Source organism: Vulpes lagopus, chromosome 13 (assembly GCF_018345385.1).
Source record: "Vulpes lagopus strain Blue_001 chromosome 13, ASM1834538v1, whole genome shotgun sequence".
NCBI lineage: Eukaryota > Metazoa > Chordata > Mammalia > Carnivora > Canidae > Vulpes > Vulpes lagopus.
Window position 1 is genome coordinate 8983096 of NC_054836.1, and position 17220 is coordinate 9000315.

A 17220-nucleotide genomic window follows, 5' to 3' on the forward strand; every position below is an offset into this window, starting at 1 on the left:
TATGTCAACAAATCTTTGATAAAATAGGGAAGAATATCCATTGGTAAAAGGACAGTCTCTTCAATTAATGGTGCTGGGAAAATTGGTCAGCCATGTGCAGAAGAATGAAACTGGATCATTCTCTCACACCATACACAAAGATAAACTCAAAACAGATGAAAGATCTAAATGTGAAACAAGAATCCATCAAAAGCCTAGAGGAGAACACAGGCAACACCCTTTTTGAACTTGGTCACTGCGTTTCTTGCAAGATACATCTATGAAGGCAAGGGAAACAAAAGCAAAAATGAACTATTGGGCTTCATCAGGATAAAAAGCTTCTGCATAGCAAAGTAAACAATGAAAAAAAAAAACCCTAAAAGGCAACCTACAGAATGGGACAAGATATTTTCAAATGACCTATCAAATAAAGGGCTAGTATCCTAGATCTATAAAGAACGTATTAAACTCAACAGCAAAGAAACAAACAATCCAATCTTGAAATGGGCAAAAGATATGAACAGAAATCTCACAAAGGAAGACATAGACATGGCCAACAAGCACATGAGAAAATGCTCCGCATCACTTGACATCAGGGAAATACAAATCAAAACCACAATGAGATACCACCTCACACAAATGAGAATGGGGAAAATTAACCATACAGGAAACCACAAATGTTGGAGAGGATGTGGAGAAAGGGGAACCCTCTTGCACTGTTGGTGGGAATGTGAACTGGTGCAGCCACTCTGGAAAACTGTGTGGAGGTTCCTAAAGAAGTTTGAAATTAAAAGAAAAAAGTTCAAAATAGAGCTACTCTACAACCCAGCAATTGCACTGCTGGGGATTTACCCCAAAGATACGGATGTAGTGAAACGCCAGAACACCTGCATCCCAATGTTTATAGCAGCAATGTCCACAAAAGCCAAACTGTGGAAGGAGCCTCGGTGTCTATGACAGATGAATGGTTAAAGAAGATGTGGTCTATATATACATTGGAATATCCCTTAGCCTTCAGAAAGGAGGAGTCCTCACCATTTGCTTCAACAAGTTTGGAACTGGAGGATATTATGCTGAGTGAAGTCAGTCAGTTGGAGAAGGATAATCATCATGTTGTTTCACTCAAACGTGGAATATAAGAAATAGTGAAAAAAGGGATTATAAGGGAAAGGAGGGGAACTTAGTGGGAAAAATTGGAGAGGGAGACAAAAAATGAAAGACTCCTAACTCTGGGAAACAAACAAAAGGTTGCAGGAGGGGAGGAGGGTGGAGGGATAGGGTAATTGGGTGATGGGCAATGATGCGGGCACTTGATGCGATAATACACATAATACTGTGTGTTATACTACATGTTGGCAAAATGAATTTAAATTAAAAGATACAGATGAAATGAAACACCGGAACACCTGCACCCCGATGTTTCTAGCAGCAATGTCCACAATAGCCAAACTGTGGAAGGAGCCTCGGTGTCCATCGAAAGATGAATGGATAAAGAAGATGTGGTCTATGTATACAATGGAATATTCCTCAGCCATTAGAAACGACAAATACCCACCATTTGCTTCGACGTGGATGGAACTGGAGGGTATTATGCTGAGTGCAGTAAGTCAATCGGAGAAGGACAAACATTATATGTTCTCATTCATTTGAGGAATATAAAAAATAGTGAAAGGGAATAAAGGGGAAAGGAGAAAAAATGAGTGGGAAGTATCAGAAAGGGAGACAGAACATGAGAGACTCCTAACTCTGGGAAACGATCTGGGGTGGTGGAAGGGGAGGAGGGCGGGGGGTGGGGGTGACTGGGTGATGGGCACTGAGGTGGGCACTTGACGGGATGAGCACAGGGTGTTACTCTATATGTTGGCAAATTGAACACCAATAAAAAATAAATTTATAAAAAAATAAAATAATAAAATAAGCATTATTTTTTAAAAAAATATTTATTTATTTATTCATGAGAGACACCCAGAGAGAAAGGCAGAGACATAGGCAGAGGCAGAGGGAGAGGCAGGGTCCATGCAGGCTGTGCAATGTGGGACTAGATCCTAGGTCTCCAGGATCAAGCCCTTGGCTAAAGGCAGACATTTAACTGCTGAGCCACCCAGGTGTCCCTAAAATAAGCATTGTATGTAAATTCTACACTTAGCTGAAGAGACAAAAAAAGTCATTATTTTGAGTAATGATTCAATTGTTCTATCAAGGCTATACATTAATAAAAAAGTATTCACTGACATTTTAAAATGAAGAAAAGTGAGGGAAAAGTAGGTCAATGTATTGAGAAATGAGCTTTCCTTTGTTCAATGGATTTTATATTCTTTAAAAAGAGCAAAGATCAGCTCAGCAAATAAGGTACTTGTGATAATGAAAGTACTATACCCAGGAATTTGTTCCTTTGTTTTGAATCTAGAGTTGATCAATTACATTTCATCGTCGTATTGCATTAAAGAAAAAAAGATAACGTGAGACAGTGATCAGTGTAGTCCAGAACACATATACAGAAAAAGTTTCAGAAGAATTCTTTTGTATAATTGAAATATAACTGGCATATAATGTTATTTTAATTTTAGGTAAACAATACATTGATTAAACTTTCTTCTTAATGGTTTATGTTTCATATTTTTTATTATTAACACTCAACTTTTTTAAAAAAGATTTTATCCATCTACTCATGAGAGACACATAGAGAGGCAGAGACATAGGCAGAGGGAGAAGCGGGCTCCTTGCCAGGGAACCCGATGCAGGACTCGATCCTAGGACCCCAGGATCATGACCTGAGCCAAAGGCAGATGCTCAACCACTGAGTCACCCAGTGCCCAGCACTCAACTTTTAAATTATAAACAATTTCCTTAAAATGCAATACTAAAGCAACACTGATTACAATGGAGTAACAAGAAAATGTATAATCTATACTTTTCAGTAATCCAATGAAGAGTGATTGAGATAAAATATTAAGGAAACCCCTTCAATTTTATTATCAATTCCAGCCCTGATAGGGGTGCTATCCTCGACACATTAGTTTTTGAGTTGCGGATGCAACTCTCTTTTCTTCCAGATAAGAAACAGATAAGTATATTAATACTTCAGGAAATATTTTTGAAAATTAAATGAGGATAGATATACACTTTGTAAAGAACATATTTTATAACGTGAAAAAGGCTAAGACCACATATAAAACCGACATCTTGCAGATGAGATTTATTGATGATGGTGAAATTTGAGATTACTGTTACTATTGGTCAAGATTTCCAGTTAATAAGAAAACATTTTAAAAAGACACGAGGAGAGAAGCAGAACAGTGTGAAAGAGATACCTATTACCTTGTTGTTATTGTTAAGTCTCTTAATTGCATTTTTTTTTAAAGTCCCAGAAGGAATTTATCAATGGCAAACCTCATCAACTCCCATAATGGACATAGTGAAACCAGGATGATGTCACTGTCCTGTTTATACAGTCAACCACAGTCATACTCCATTACCCAGATGGATAAGGGCTGCAGTGTCATCTCATGCTGAGTTAAATCCTATAAGAAAGAATTGCGGGAGCAAAAGGGTAATTGATGATTTGACTTGTTCTCCTTTTGATACATGCTATTAATTCTTGACCATATTTCCCTAATTTTCCTGTCATCTATTTTTATGAAGAAAAACAAAGGTGATTTTTTAAAAAATCAAGTATCATTGACATACAGCATTATATTTGTTTCAGGTTTATGTTATAATGGTTCAACAATTCCATACATTTCTAGTGCTCAAGATCAGTGTAGTCTTAATTGTCCGTTTTTGATTGAATCTTTCAGGTAGCAATAATTTACTGAAGCATAGGAAATGGCTTTTTTTTAGATTTTATTTATTTATTTATGAGAGACACACAGAGGGAGGCAGACACAGGCAGAGGGAGAAGCAGGCCCCATGCAGGGGGCCCGAAGAGGGTCTCCAGGGTCATGCCCTGGGCTGAAGGTGGCGCCAAGCCACTAAGCCACCTGGGCTGCCCTAGAAATGGCTTTTTGATTTCCATTTATGTATGGACAAGAGAATATGCATGCCTCCCACGTTATTGAGTAATAGGCTTGTTTTATTGAAGCTGAAATTTTATAGAAGAAATGAGGCTGATTTTACTTTGTGTGGGCATTATTTCTGGTAGTTAGAAAACTGAAACTAATGTCTCAATTATATTGATGTTTCTTAGATGCAAGTGACAGTGGGTGATGATACCTAAATTGTAGACTGTGGAGGGAAGATAGTGTCTAGAGAGGTAAGGCAACATTATAGGCTTTGGGTTCCATCACATGATTTGAGACTGTGACAGAAATCCTCCTTCAGGTGAGTTGTATGATGTGAGGCAGTTACACCAATGATGTGGATTTTTTGTTTGTTTGTTTGCGATTTTATTTATTTGAGAGCAAGAGAGGGCACGAGTAGGGGGAGGGCCACACGGAGAGGGAGAAACAGTCTCTTGTCTGAGCAGGGAGCCTAAATTGAGGCTCAATCCCAGGACCCCAAGAGCATGACCTGAGCTGAAGGCAGACACTTAACTGACTGAGCCACTCAGGTTCCCCTGTTTTTGTTTTGTTTTGCTTTGTTTCCAAGAGTTTGCTCTTTCGTTAATCTTATGTTACAATGCTTCCCCTGGGAATTTGAATTACTTATTTTGTAAAAAGGAGAAGATAAGATAATTAAACACTTCATTGACACCTGGGGAAGGTAAAATATATAATGATATAGAACAATAGAACAATTTCTGGGATGTTGTCAGCTTCAGGTAAAGAGTTGATATTGTACCACCACTGTTTAAAACAAAAGTAAATTCTATGCCCAATATGGGGTTCTTACAACCCCAAGATCAAGGGTCACTTGTTCTACCACAGACCATTCAGGTGCCCCTACCACCACTATTAATAATTCTCCAACTTAAATATTCACTGTTCTGCTTACATCAAACTCTATCAACTGGTTAGAGAAAATAAGAATGAGCAGGTGGCCAGCTACTTTGCATGATATAAACAGCATTTAATTGTCTGCCTGGTGTGCTAGGTAAGCTGCTCAGAGGGGCTTGATCACACTGATTGCCATTTACCCAAAAGCAGCAGAGATTTGCTTCATTTGGCCACAAACATTAACTGGGACAACAGGTATGTTTTGATTTTAATTGGGGTGTTTTAAATTTTTGCACAAAGGTCAGCTTTCATGGGCCAGTGGGGGTGGAGAACGAGAATAAGATTACATCTTTCGATGCAATGTGTACCAGATTTATATTAAGACATCAAATTAATCTTTGGTATTGTCCACTACTTTAGCAGCCCAGAACTTGGGACTATTAATAAGCTGAATATTGTAATAGTCTTTGGAATCATGACAAGAGCATAGAGTGTTTTGAAAGTCAGAATTTATTCCTGAAATATCCCTGTATCATAACCATTCCTAAATTCTTCCTAGAGAGAAGAGCCAATGTTTCTTGTTTTGTTGTTAAGGAGTTTTACAATTTAGCATTTAATATGTCAGTAATTGAGAAGTTGTAAATGTTTGTTCTCTAGAAGTGAAAATAGAAAAGAAGTTATCCTTTTCAGAAAGAACAGATATGTTTTACTTCTGCTGTGCTTTCTTATTTATTTTGAGCTAGTTTAATTTTCTACTCTAATCACACACGCACAGTATTTTTGCTTGAATAGATGGACTGTGACCTCCTTTAGCACAATCAGTTTAATTTTTCTTTTGTTATCAGCATTTAACACATATACTGTCAGGCTTTCTGTAGTGAGATTGGAGGGGAGGGTTCTATTATAGCCAAGACAAAGTCAGTGTTCTTCAGTGTTACTCCTTGCAACTCCATTGTTTTTACAAACATAATCTACTTTATTGTCTATAGTAAGCATTTTTTTTCAAGGAAATTGAGCCTTGATTTGTAAATGGCAATGATCTTGTTAATACCTAAATTCTTCTTCCTGAGATTTAGAACAAATGGTAGATTTAAGTAGATGAAGTTGGAGAAGCATGTACCCGATAGACCTAAGATAGGATTTTCCATAAAGATCTACTTAACTGGGTAAAATAAATAAATATATTGTGTATATTTATTTGTATTTACATATTCATATATATGTGTGTGTGTATAAAGTCTGGGACTGCAGAAATGATCAAATCTCAATTCTTATGTGTATGAATAAATACTAAAACTGGCAAACTGAAGTAATCCATCTTATATTATAAAACACAAACCATGCTTTCCATCTCTTATAGATTTTGTGTGACTATAGATATTAACTCTTTAAGAATATATGTGCTTGGGATCCCTGGGTGGCGCAGCGGTTTGGCGCCTGCCTTTGGCCCAGGGCGCGATCCTGGAGACCCGGGATCGAATCCCACATCAGGCTCCCGGTGCATGGAGCCTGCTTCTCCCTCTGCCTGTGTCTCTGCCTCTCTCTCTCTCTCTCTCTGTGACTATCATAAATAAATAAAAATTAAAAAAAAAAATAAAAAAAAAGAATATATGTGCTTATTCATGTGTAACTGGTAATGTTCTAAGCACTTTCATTATTTTATATCATTTAAAATATAATATCCTGAACACACCTGAGATCTAACCTTCTTATCCTGTTTTTCTGTAAAGTGGACAAAAGAATTGTGGATAGAGGATAATCTGAACCCACACAGTACAACCTCAAAGTTAGAGCTCCTAAATCAATGGCCTTGGGATATCTAAGGTGTTAGTCATTGGTGAAGACCCTGATCTGCTGCTATGGGTGCATGGATCACCCTGCAAAACCACAGAGCATCACAGTCTGGCTTGATTGTACATACAATGGGGGTTGAAATTTTTGGTATAAATATCCTCCCAAGCTATGTTTCAACTATTTTCTAAATCTTTCTTAAATAGAATGTATCTCTAGGAGTTTTTAAGAACCAATTAGATCCTTACACCAGAAAAGCTGATTCAAATTTGACTTTCATAACCAAAAAGGTCAATAAATAAGAGATTTTCTTTTCTTTTTTTTCAATGATTCACGTTTTTGCATGTGTTTTTATATGAGAGCAATTCTGAAATTTTCTATACTCATTGATAAATACTATCATTAGGAAACTTCATGACTTTGAACTGAGGCAACCTTATTGTAGATTAGCAATAGTTAAAAAAAATTTAAATATACTTGACAAAGAATGTTACAGTAGTTTTAGGTATACAACGTAGATAGTCAATAAATTATATGTTATGCTATGCCTACAACAAGTGTAGCTTCCATGTGTTATCATACAATACTATGGCAATATTATTGGCTATATTCCTTATGCTGTGTCTTTTATTCCTGTGATTTATTAATTCAATAACTGGAAGACTGTACATCCCATTCTCTGTCACCCATTCTGCCCATCACCCCATAGCACTCCTCCTTGGTAACCATCAATTTCTTCTCTATATTTCTAGGTCTCATACTGTTTTTATTTTTATTATTTATTCATTTGTGTTTTTAGATTCCATATGAGTGAAATTATGTATATTTGTCTTTCTCAGTCTGACTTATTTCATTTACTATAATACCCTGGTGGGCCTGTTGTAAAAAGGAGCAGAACTTCACTCACTATTATAGTGGCATATACACTATATAATGTATGCAAACATATACACACAAGCATATATATGCACACACACACCCTACACACATACAAGCTCACTAACATTTATTTCAGGTGGTCATATCTCATGAGTAATCTATTAACTCCAAGGTTCTCCTTGGTGAACCAGGTAAAAACCAATGGAGAACACTACTTGGATGGCCAACTATACTGTACAATCAGATTTTGAACTAGTGGGACTCTTCAGTCAATCCAAACACCCAGCTGTCCTTTGTGTGGTCATTTTCATGGCTTTCCTGATGGCCCTCTCTGGAAACACCATCCTGATCCTTCTGATACACTGTGATGCTCACCTTCACACCCCCATGTACTTTTTTATCACCCAGTTGTCTCTCATGGATGTGATGTACATTTCTGTCACTGTGCCCAAGATGCTCATGGACCAGGTCATGGGTGTGAATAAGATCTCAGCCCCTGAATGTGGGATGCAGATGTTTTTCTATTTGACACTAGGAGGTTCAGAATTTTTTCTTCTAGCTGCCATGGCCTACGACCGCTATGTGGCCATCTGCCATCCACTCCGTTATCCTATCCTCATGAACCATAGAGTGTGTTTTCTCTTGGTGTCTTCCTCCTGGATTTTGGGATCTGTGGATGGATTTATGCTCACTCCTGTCACCATGACCTTCCCCTTCTGCAGATCCCGAGAGATTCACCATTTCTTCTGTGAGGTTCCTGCTGTAATGAAGCTCTCTTGCTCAGACACTTCCCTCTATGAGACACTCATGTACCTGTGCTGTGTCCTCATGCTCTTCATCACTGTGACAGTCATTTTAAGCTCCTATTCTTTCATCCTCTTTACCATCCACAGGATGAACTCAGCAGAGGGACGGAAGAAGGCTTTTGCCACTTGTTCTTCCCACATGATGGTGGTTATCTCTTTCTATGGTGCTTCTGTCTACACCTACATGCTCCCCACCTCCTATCACACCCCTGAGAAGGACATGATTGTATCTGTCTTTTACACCATACTCACTCCTGTTCTAAATCCTTTAATTTATAGTTTTAGAAATAAGGATGTCACAAGGGCTCTAAAAAAAATGTTGAATGTGGGATCTGTCTTTCAGGAAACTCTAAAGTAAGAAATATTTGTACTAATGTTTTTTTCCCCTTCACTCTACAAATTAAAACTTTTGGATGCTATCCCAACGTTTTTCCTCAGATTGTCACACCATGCTGCGTTATCACCTGTTCAGTCTTTTGGAGGAATCATTTCCTTGTACGGAAAGGCTCTTCATTTTTACACTTCTGCATTCAAAATATTTGAATAATTGTGTTGTATCCATGTTACATTTTCTGAAGTTTCCACTGTGATTTGGTGGAAGAATATTCATATTCTTAAGAAATACATAATAAAATATTTACAAACAATATAATAAGCTGTGTAACTGATGAGAGAGATAAATAGAGAGAGAAATGATAATGTAAATGGATATAAAGATATTGGAGAACTTAGGCAAAAGTATATGAGTTTTAATTATACTATTATTATTTTAATCACAGTGATTTCCTGCAAATTTGAAATAACATAAAAATAAAACATAAAACATTGGACTTTTGTCTATTTTAATAATTTGTCCTTGCAGTATGGTGGTAGTGTAAGTGACAAATCTTGGGAATGATGCACATATTAACATGACTCATCATTACTGCAACAATCCAGTTGTTGGCCTTTTTTTTCCCTTTTTTTAAATAATAAATTTATTTTTTATTGGTGTTCAACTTGCCAACATACAGAATAACACCCAGTGCTCATCCCATCAAGTGCCCCACTCAGTGCCCATCATCCATTTGTTGGCCTTTTTAAAATTAAGGTGATTTTGTTCTTTAGGTTCCAAACCTGAATACATCCAGTGGCTGTTTCCTCTCTGAAATAATTAGTTCATTGTGGTTGAAGGTACTGTGAGAAAAATATTAACCCCACGAGGAGGAGGGCATAGTGAAGCTTTCCAGCATAAGGTGGCATCAGAGCTGAGATTTGAAGTATATAACTTATTATTCCAACAGGCAGAGGAAGACCATCAAACAACCAATCCTTCACTTGTTCAAAAAACATACCCAATGCCATATTATAATAAAAATAATAACAAACTGCTAATGAATTTAACATATAAATAACAAATGCCTACTGCCCTAAAGAATTTGATCTGTAGGTGCACTTTGTGGAAATAGTTGTAATAAAATACACAAATTGTTTTGAGCCTCATGTACAAAGGGTGCAGCTAATAAGGACACATCAGTTCTACCTATGACATGTGAGCTCAGCCGAACAAAGAGGCTGAAAGGAGACCCAAGATCTCAATGTTGAACAATGAATGACTAGATGCTACCTTCATTCGAGTACTGGAACCTGGGTAGGTCCAGAGCTTTTGCTCAAGGATATGATGCCACAGAACAGTAACATGATAAGCAAAGTTCAGGTGGTTGGCCAAACAGGAGGGAAATGTTCCAATGGCATCTCCTTCCAGGTTCACTTTGTACCCTCATTTCTTGCCCTTTTATGCGCTAGGTATTTACAAATGATAATAAAATGACCAGACCTGGATTTTAGAAAAGTTAAATAATTGGGAATAATTGGAGAAGAGCAACACTGTAGGTATGGAGACCCGGTGAATGAGGACGATGAGCTTGATAGTGTAGGTCTAAGTGGATGGACCATCCAAAGTGGAATAATGGGATTTTGGGATGTAAGTGGGGCCTTCTTGAATCTATACCATAAAACCACGAGCTTCACTGCATGTTCAGTTTCTAATTAGCTGTGAGAATTTGTGAATTATCTGGTGGTTTCAAAGTTAGAGATTCCCCCTCCCATTTTTTCTTGACACACTCAATTCTTTCATGGCTAGAAAATATGGATTTTGCAGTATTTTAGCAAACTGTGTTGAAGAATTAGTTTACAATATTTTTGTTGCAGTGAAATGGAATTAATAAAATAGTACACTCTTTAAAAATAATTGAGAACTTTTCTTGGACCATAATGACACACATTTAATGGTCCCATTTAAAGCACTGTAGAGGGGCACCTGGGTGGCTCAGTGGTTGAACATCTGCTTTTGGCTCAGGCAGTGATCCTGGGAGGGGTCCTGAGATCAAATAGCAGATCAGGCTCTCCAGATGGAGCTTGCTTCTCCCTCTGCCTACGTATCTGCCTCTCCCTGTGTGTCTGTCATGAACCAATAAATAAAATCTTAAAAAAAAACAAACAAAAAACCCCACAAAAAACAAAAAACAAAAACAGGGTAGCCCAGGTAGCTCAGCAGTTTAGCGCCTGCCTTTGGCCCAGAGTGTGATCCTGGGGTTCCGGATTGAGTCCCACACTGGGCTTCCTGCGTGGAGCCTGCTTCTCCCTCTGCCTGTGTCTCTGCCTCTCTCTCTCTCTCTCTCTCTCCTCTCTGTGTATTCTCATGAATAAATAAATAAAATCTTAAAAAAAAAACAGAAAGAGGAGGGCTTGGAATACAGACATCCGGGTGAGGGTGGGGGTACAAGGAGAAAAGTTAATGTTGGAGAAACCTCTCAGGAGGAGCTCTGTGCAGCTAAGTTCCAGGCAAGCAGATATAGTGTACATGGGAGCAGGAAGACGAGCTACAGAAGAGATCGCTCAGAAAGAAGAGATTAGGAGAATTCTAAAGCAGTCACAATACCCAGGGGATATTTATCAAAAGGGAATGGATACATACGGCAGAAAAAAAATAAATTAAGCAAATAAACTACCCCGAGATCTGATTTATTCTGGAAAAAACAATAACATGCCATCTTAAAGGAAATGTAACAAAATGCAACTAAAGACTTTAGTGTAAATATTTTTACCATCTTAATATAAAAATTGAATCTCAATTTAACAAAATCAGTAGAACTATTGGCATCATGGGAGATGTATGTTTGTGTGTAGATGCCAGAAGAGTGGAAGGGACCTAAATTCACATTACATCTAGTCAAAATTGTGCCAGTTATTTCCCTATGGACTCTGAGCTCCAAGCCTATCATGTTATTCTGTTTTTAAATACCATATGAGCCAATCAACTTGATCAGGTCATGGGGTGCCCAGATTAAATATCATTCCTGAATTTGTCTGTGAATGTATCTAGATGAAATTAGCAACTGAACTGGTGGACTGGGGAAAACATGTCACCTTTTCTGATGGGGATGGGTAACATCCAATTCACTCAGGACCTGAATAGAATTAAAAAGCAGAGGAAGGAAGAATTCACTCTCTGCCTGCTTGATCTTCTCTTGCACTTGAAATAGGGCCTTCCACATCAGCCATGTGCCATACCTCACAGTCCTTTTACCTCATTACCACTCCCTGCCGTACTTCTGCAGGATTCCAGTGGTGGCAACTGGCTTTATGGATTTTTTTCTCCAAGTCTGGTTCACAGCTCAGGGCTAAGGGCTTTTCTGATATCAGAAGCATAAAACTTGGGATAGTGATACTTTCTTACCAAAAATCTCTGCATATTTATCATTGGTAAATTGATTCATAAATTTTAAATGTTCATAGTAATGATAGAAAAATCTTAGTGACAGATTAAGAAGACATTTCATTGTCATGCAATGGGATTGTGTGAATTCATCTAAAATTATAAGTAATGTTTAAAAATGCCTTAAATACATATGCTAGAGTGGAAAACACATAAAAATATGGGCCAACCAAGGAGAAAATTTATAGAAAATAGCTACAAGTAAATATGCCCAACAAAGAATTTCTTCGCCAATGTACAGGTAACTTTACATAACTTTACTTTAGATAACTATCTTGCTTTTAGTTATAAAAATGTAAAGAGACAGACCATTTAAAGACCAGGCACTAATGGAGGGGATAGCTGCACACATAACTATAATGGGTTAACAACAGTTTACACCTCATGACTGTTACAGAGAACAACTAAAAACATAAGTACTCCAACAAATTATTTTCCCATTCAGTGAGCTGGATATCATGATCAGCTCATTGTTCCTACAAGTCCAGGCACCTGAAAATGGTAAACTGTTTGTATCCCCTTAGACTTACACTCAGGTTTCTGACTATTGAGCTTCAGCTCTTGATCCAAAATACACATTGGGTGCTGAGGACAATAATAATGATTATGCTGATGACAAAAACTAAAGCAAGAACTGTAAGCAAAGAAAGCTCCACTTCATAATGCTCAGGACAATAAAGACAATAAAAATATTGAATCACAAAGAACTTTAGGTGATTTGCTCAAGTCTGTAAGTGGCAAAATTGGGGTTGAGACCCAGCTCATCTGTGCTTTTAAAAACCAGAGTACTGCTTCTAATATTGATGATGATGTCAACCAAAACTGCTCAGTGCAGAAAATACGTAATGACAGAAAGAAAAACAAATCAACATGAATTTTTCAAATATACCCTTAATACATCACATGCATGAAAAATGGGTATTACATGCAACTAATGAATAATTGAACACTACATCTGAAATTAATGATATACTATATCTTGGTTAATTGAATTTAAATAAAAATACCATTAATGTCATATTTTGTAGTCTAGTTTTTATTTTATTTTGTTTTACTTTCCTAACCATATACATACATACATACATATATATATATATATATATATATATATATATTTATTGGAGTTCAATTTGCCAACATATAGCATAACACCCAATGCTCATCCCATCAAATGCCAGAAGATGTAGATGCCAGAAGAATCTGGCAATGCCCATTACCAGTCACCCCCACTCCCCACCCACTTCCCTTTTCACCGCCCTTTGTTCCTTTCCCAGAGTTAGGAGTCTCTCATGTTCTGTCTCACTTTCTGATATTTCCCACTCTTTTTTCCTCCTTTCCCCTTTATTCCCTTTCATTATTTTTACATTCCCCAAATGAATGACACCATATAATGTTTGTCCTTCTCCAATTGACTTATTTCACTCAGCATAACACCCTCCATTTCCATCCAAATCGAAGCAAATGGTGGGTAATTGTCGTTTCTAATGGCTGAGTAATATTCCATTGTATACAGAGACCACATCTTCTTTATCCATTCACCTTTCGATGGACACTGAGGTCCCTTCCACAGTTTGGCTATTGTGGACATTGCTGCTAGAAACATCGGGGTGCAGGTGTGCCGGTGTTTCACTGCATCTGAATCTTTGGGGTAAATCCCCAGCAGTGCAATTGCTGGGTCATAGGGCAGGTCTATTTTTAACTCTTTGAGGAACCTCCACACAGTTTTCCAGAGTGGCTGAACCAGTTCATATTCCCACCTACAGTGCAAGATGGGTCCCCTTTTTCCACTTTTTCTCCAACATTTGTTGTTTCCTTGCTTTGTTAATTTTCCTCAATCTCACTGGTATGAGGTGGTATCTCACTGTGGTTTTGATTTGTATTTCCCTGATGGCAAGTGATGTGGAGCATTTTCTCATGTGCTTGTGGCCATGTCTATGTCTTCCTCTGTGAGATTTCTGTTCATGTCTTCTGCCCATTTCATGATTGGATTGTTTGTTTCTTTGCTGTTGAGTTTAATAAGTTCTTTATAGATTTTGGAAACTAGCCCTTTATCTGATAGGTCATTTGCAAATATCTTTTCCCATTCTGTAGGTTGTCTTTGAGTTTTGTGACTGTTTCTGTTGCTGTGCAAAAGCTTCTTCTTCTTTTTTTTTTTTTTTGCAAAAGCTTCTTATCTTGATGAAGTCCCAATAGTTCAGTTTTGCTTTTGTTTCTCTTGCCTTCATGGATGTCTCTTGCAAGAAGTTACTGTGGCCAAGTTCAAAAAGGGTGTTGCCTTTGTTTTCCTCTAGGATTTTGATGGAATCTTTCTCACATTTAGATCTTTCATCCATTTTGAGTTTATCTTTGTGTAGGGTGTAAGAGAATGGTTTAGTTTCGTTCTTCTGCATGTGGATGTCCAATTTTACCAGCACCATTTATTGAAGAGACTGTCTTTTTTCCAGTGGATAATCTTTCCTCCTTTGTCAAATATTAGTTGGCCATAAAGATGAGGGTCCACTTCTGGATTCTCTATTCTGTTCCATTGATCTATGTGTCTGTTTTTGTGCCAGTACCACACTGTCTTGATGACCACAGCTTTGTAGTACAACCTGAAATCTGGCATTGTGATGCCCCCAGCTATGGTTTTCTTTTTTAAGATTCCCCTGGCTATTCGGGGTCTTTTCTGATTCCACACAAATCTTAAAATAATTTGTTCTAACTCTCTGAAGAAAGTCCATGGTATTTTGATAGGGATTGCATTAAATGTGTAAATTGCCCTGGGTAGCATTGACATTTTCACAATATTAATTCTTCCAAGCCATGAGCATGGAATATTTTTCCATCTTTTTGTGTCTTCCTCAATGTCTTTCAGAAGTGTTCTGTAGTTTTTAGGGTATAGATCCTTTACGTCTTTGGTTAGGTTTATTCCTAGGTATCTTATGCTTCTGGGTACAATTGTAAATGGGATTGACTCCTTAATTTCTCTATGTTTTAAGGGACACACGAAGGACATATTTTAGTTTAGAATAATGTAATGTATTAATTATCCACAAGGTGGCAGATGGTTGATGCCAATTTGGTTTAGTAATACTTAATGGGGGGCTAGATAGAATCTAAAAAAAAATACCCTGGGGATTTTTAAAGTTAAGGTATTTAAAATGTTAGTTACTTAGTGAATCAAGAGGGACTGTTGTTGAGAATTATGCCTTGAGAACACACAGAAAAATCATAAATTACCATATGATAAAAGCAGAACTGCCTTTACCTCAAGAAGTCACAAACTCAGAAAATCTCTGTTGTAAAAACACTGTTCCCTTACTTGATTTTTAACAGGCTGTCCTTCTTTAAGACAGGAAAATTTGGTACAGAGAGGTTAAGTAACATGTCCAAGGGTACACAACACAGAAATTGAAAAACCGAGAGTCAAACACCAATGAGTTTAAGTACAAGCCTGTAATCTTAACCTCACTCTCCTTTGCATCTGAAATTGGCATGTAGGGTAGAAGTAATTTAAAACATTTAAACTTGAATAAGAAAAAAAAAATCAACTCAGAAAAAAAAATCAGCTCAAAAGTTGAACAGTTACTGGGCATATGCAAAGATAGAAGTCTAAACATTTTAATAAAATCTATTGTAACAGAAAGACTATTCACTGAATACATTAGATAATACAGCTTGTCACCAGAGAAGGCATCACAAAGACTAGTATAAAGACTGAATGTACTGTGGGGTGTCTTTAACTCATATATTTAAATAATTAGTATGTTGAGGAGACAGTATGTTACCTTATGATTCCAAATTGTATCATGTTATACAATAAGCTCCACATGGCCAATAATTTTGGTTTAAAAAACTCTTAATTTCAGAGAGAGATCAATTCACTGAAATAAACAACTATAAATAATACATGCTTCAAGGTCTAGGCATTGGAAAAACAAATGATTACTACATATTTTATTCATATAAGAAATGCTAAGTCTGTAGAAGTAGTGATAGCAGTTATTTTTTGTTTTTCTAGTCATTTCTATTGCCATAATTAATTGTAGGTAATACATTGTGTGTTTACTATTTGCTAGGCACCACTTATTTGACTATTTGACAAACATGCCTGCGCTAAATCATAAATCATTCCCAAGACTACCCTGCAATCCTAATATCTCTAATTCATTCATTTACTCAATTGAGCTCCAAGATGTTTTCTTCTTTTCACAAATTTTTAGAAATCATTCCATCCCTTCACAAGTAGAAGCTCTCCTTGATTCCAATTACACTGAGAAAATAGAAATCAGAGAACTAACCTGTATCCACTATGCTCTCATAGCAAATGAAATGACCATGTTAACTCAAAAAAATCAACCTCTTTACTTCTAAATTGGTTTCTAAGCTTTCTATATCTCTGAAAGGTTACCATATGGAAGAAACTTCCTCCATTATCAATTTATACTTTGTGTAGATTATTCCCCTTAACAACATATCTGCAATATCTTATAACAAAACGTATTGATATCATATATCCCTTTCTAGCTGCTGCTCCACTTATCTGCTCTCATTTAAGAAAGGTACTTATACTGTACCCATCTTGTCCATTTTCTCCCCTTCTATTTTACTCTGAATCCTCTTGGAACACAACTCCATTGGAATTGCTTCTATTAAGTTCATAATTGATGTTTGTGTTGACAAATACAGTGGCCAACTCAAAGCTCTCATTATAACCCAACAATTACTGCAGTTGTAATACTCCCAGTTTTGAAGTTTCTCACTTTTATCTGAGATATGAATTCTCCTTACTCCATCAATCACTGTCTCTTGTATTACTGTCTCTCCAGCGGAACACAGTTGCCTTAGTCTTTAAAAAAATTTTTAAAGACTTTATTTATTCATACATGAGAGACACACACACACACAGAGAAGAGAGGCAGAGACATAGGCAGAGGGAGAAACAGGCTCCTCACAGGGGTCTCAATGTGGGACTCGATCCCAGCACCCTGGGATCACGCCCGTGAACCCAAGGCAAACCCTCAACCACTGAGCCACCCAGGTGCCTCCAGTTGCCTTGGTCTTAACTCTTTACTCTTACCTAAGTTTCATCTAATCCTATGTCTTTAGTCTTTCTATTCTGAAGACTACTATATTTAAACCTTCGGCCCTTACC

General features: G+C 37.2%; 1 protein-coding gene across 1 annotated transcript; it reads left to right on the forward strand.

The window, feature by feature from the left end:
* The first annotated feature begins 338 nt into the window (after positions 1–338).
* On the forward strand, positions 339–8687 carry LOC121474829 (olfactory receptor 2T29-like). The gene is made up of 2 exons (XM_041727955.1): positions 339–369; positions 7723–8687. Exon 2 carries the CDS (start codon positions 7725–7727, stop codon positions 8685–8687), a length of 963 nt encoding a protein of 320 aa, XP_041583889.1. The 5' UTR covers positions 339–369; positions 7723–7724.
* The last annotated feature ends 8533 nt before the right edge of the window (positions 8688–17220 follow it).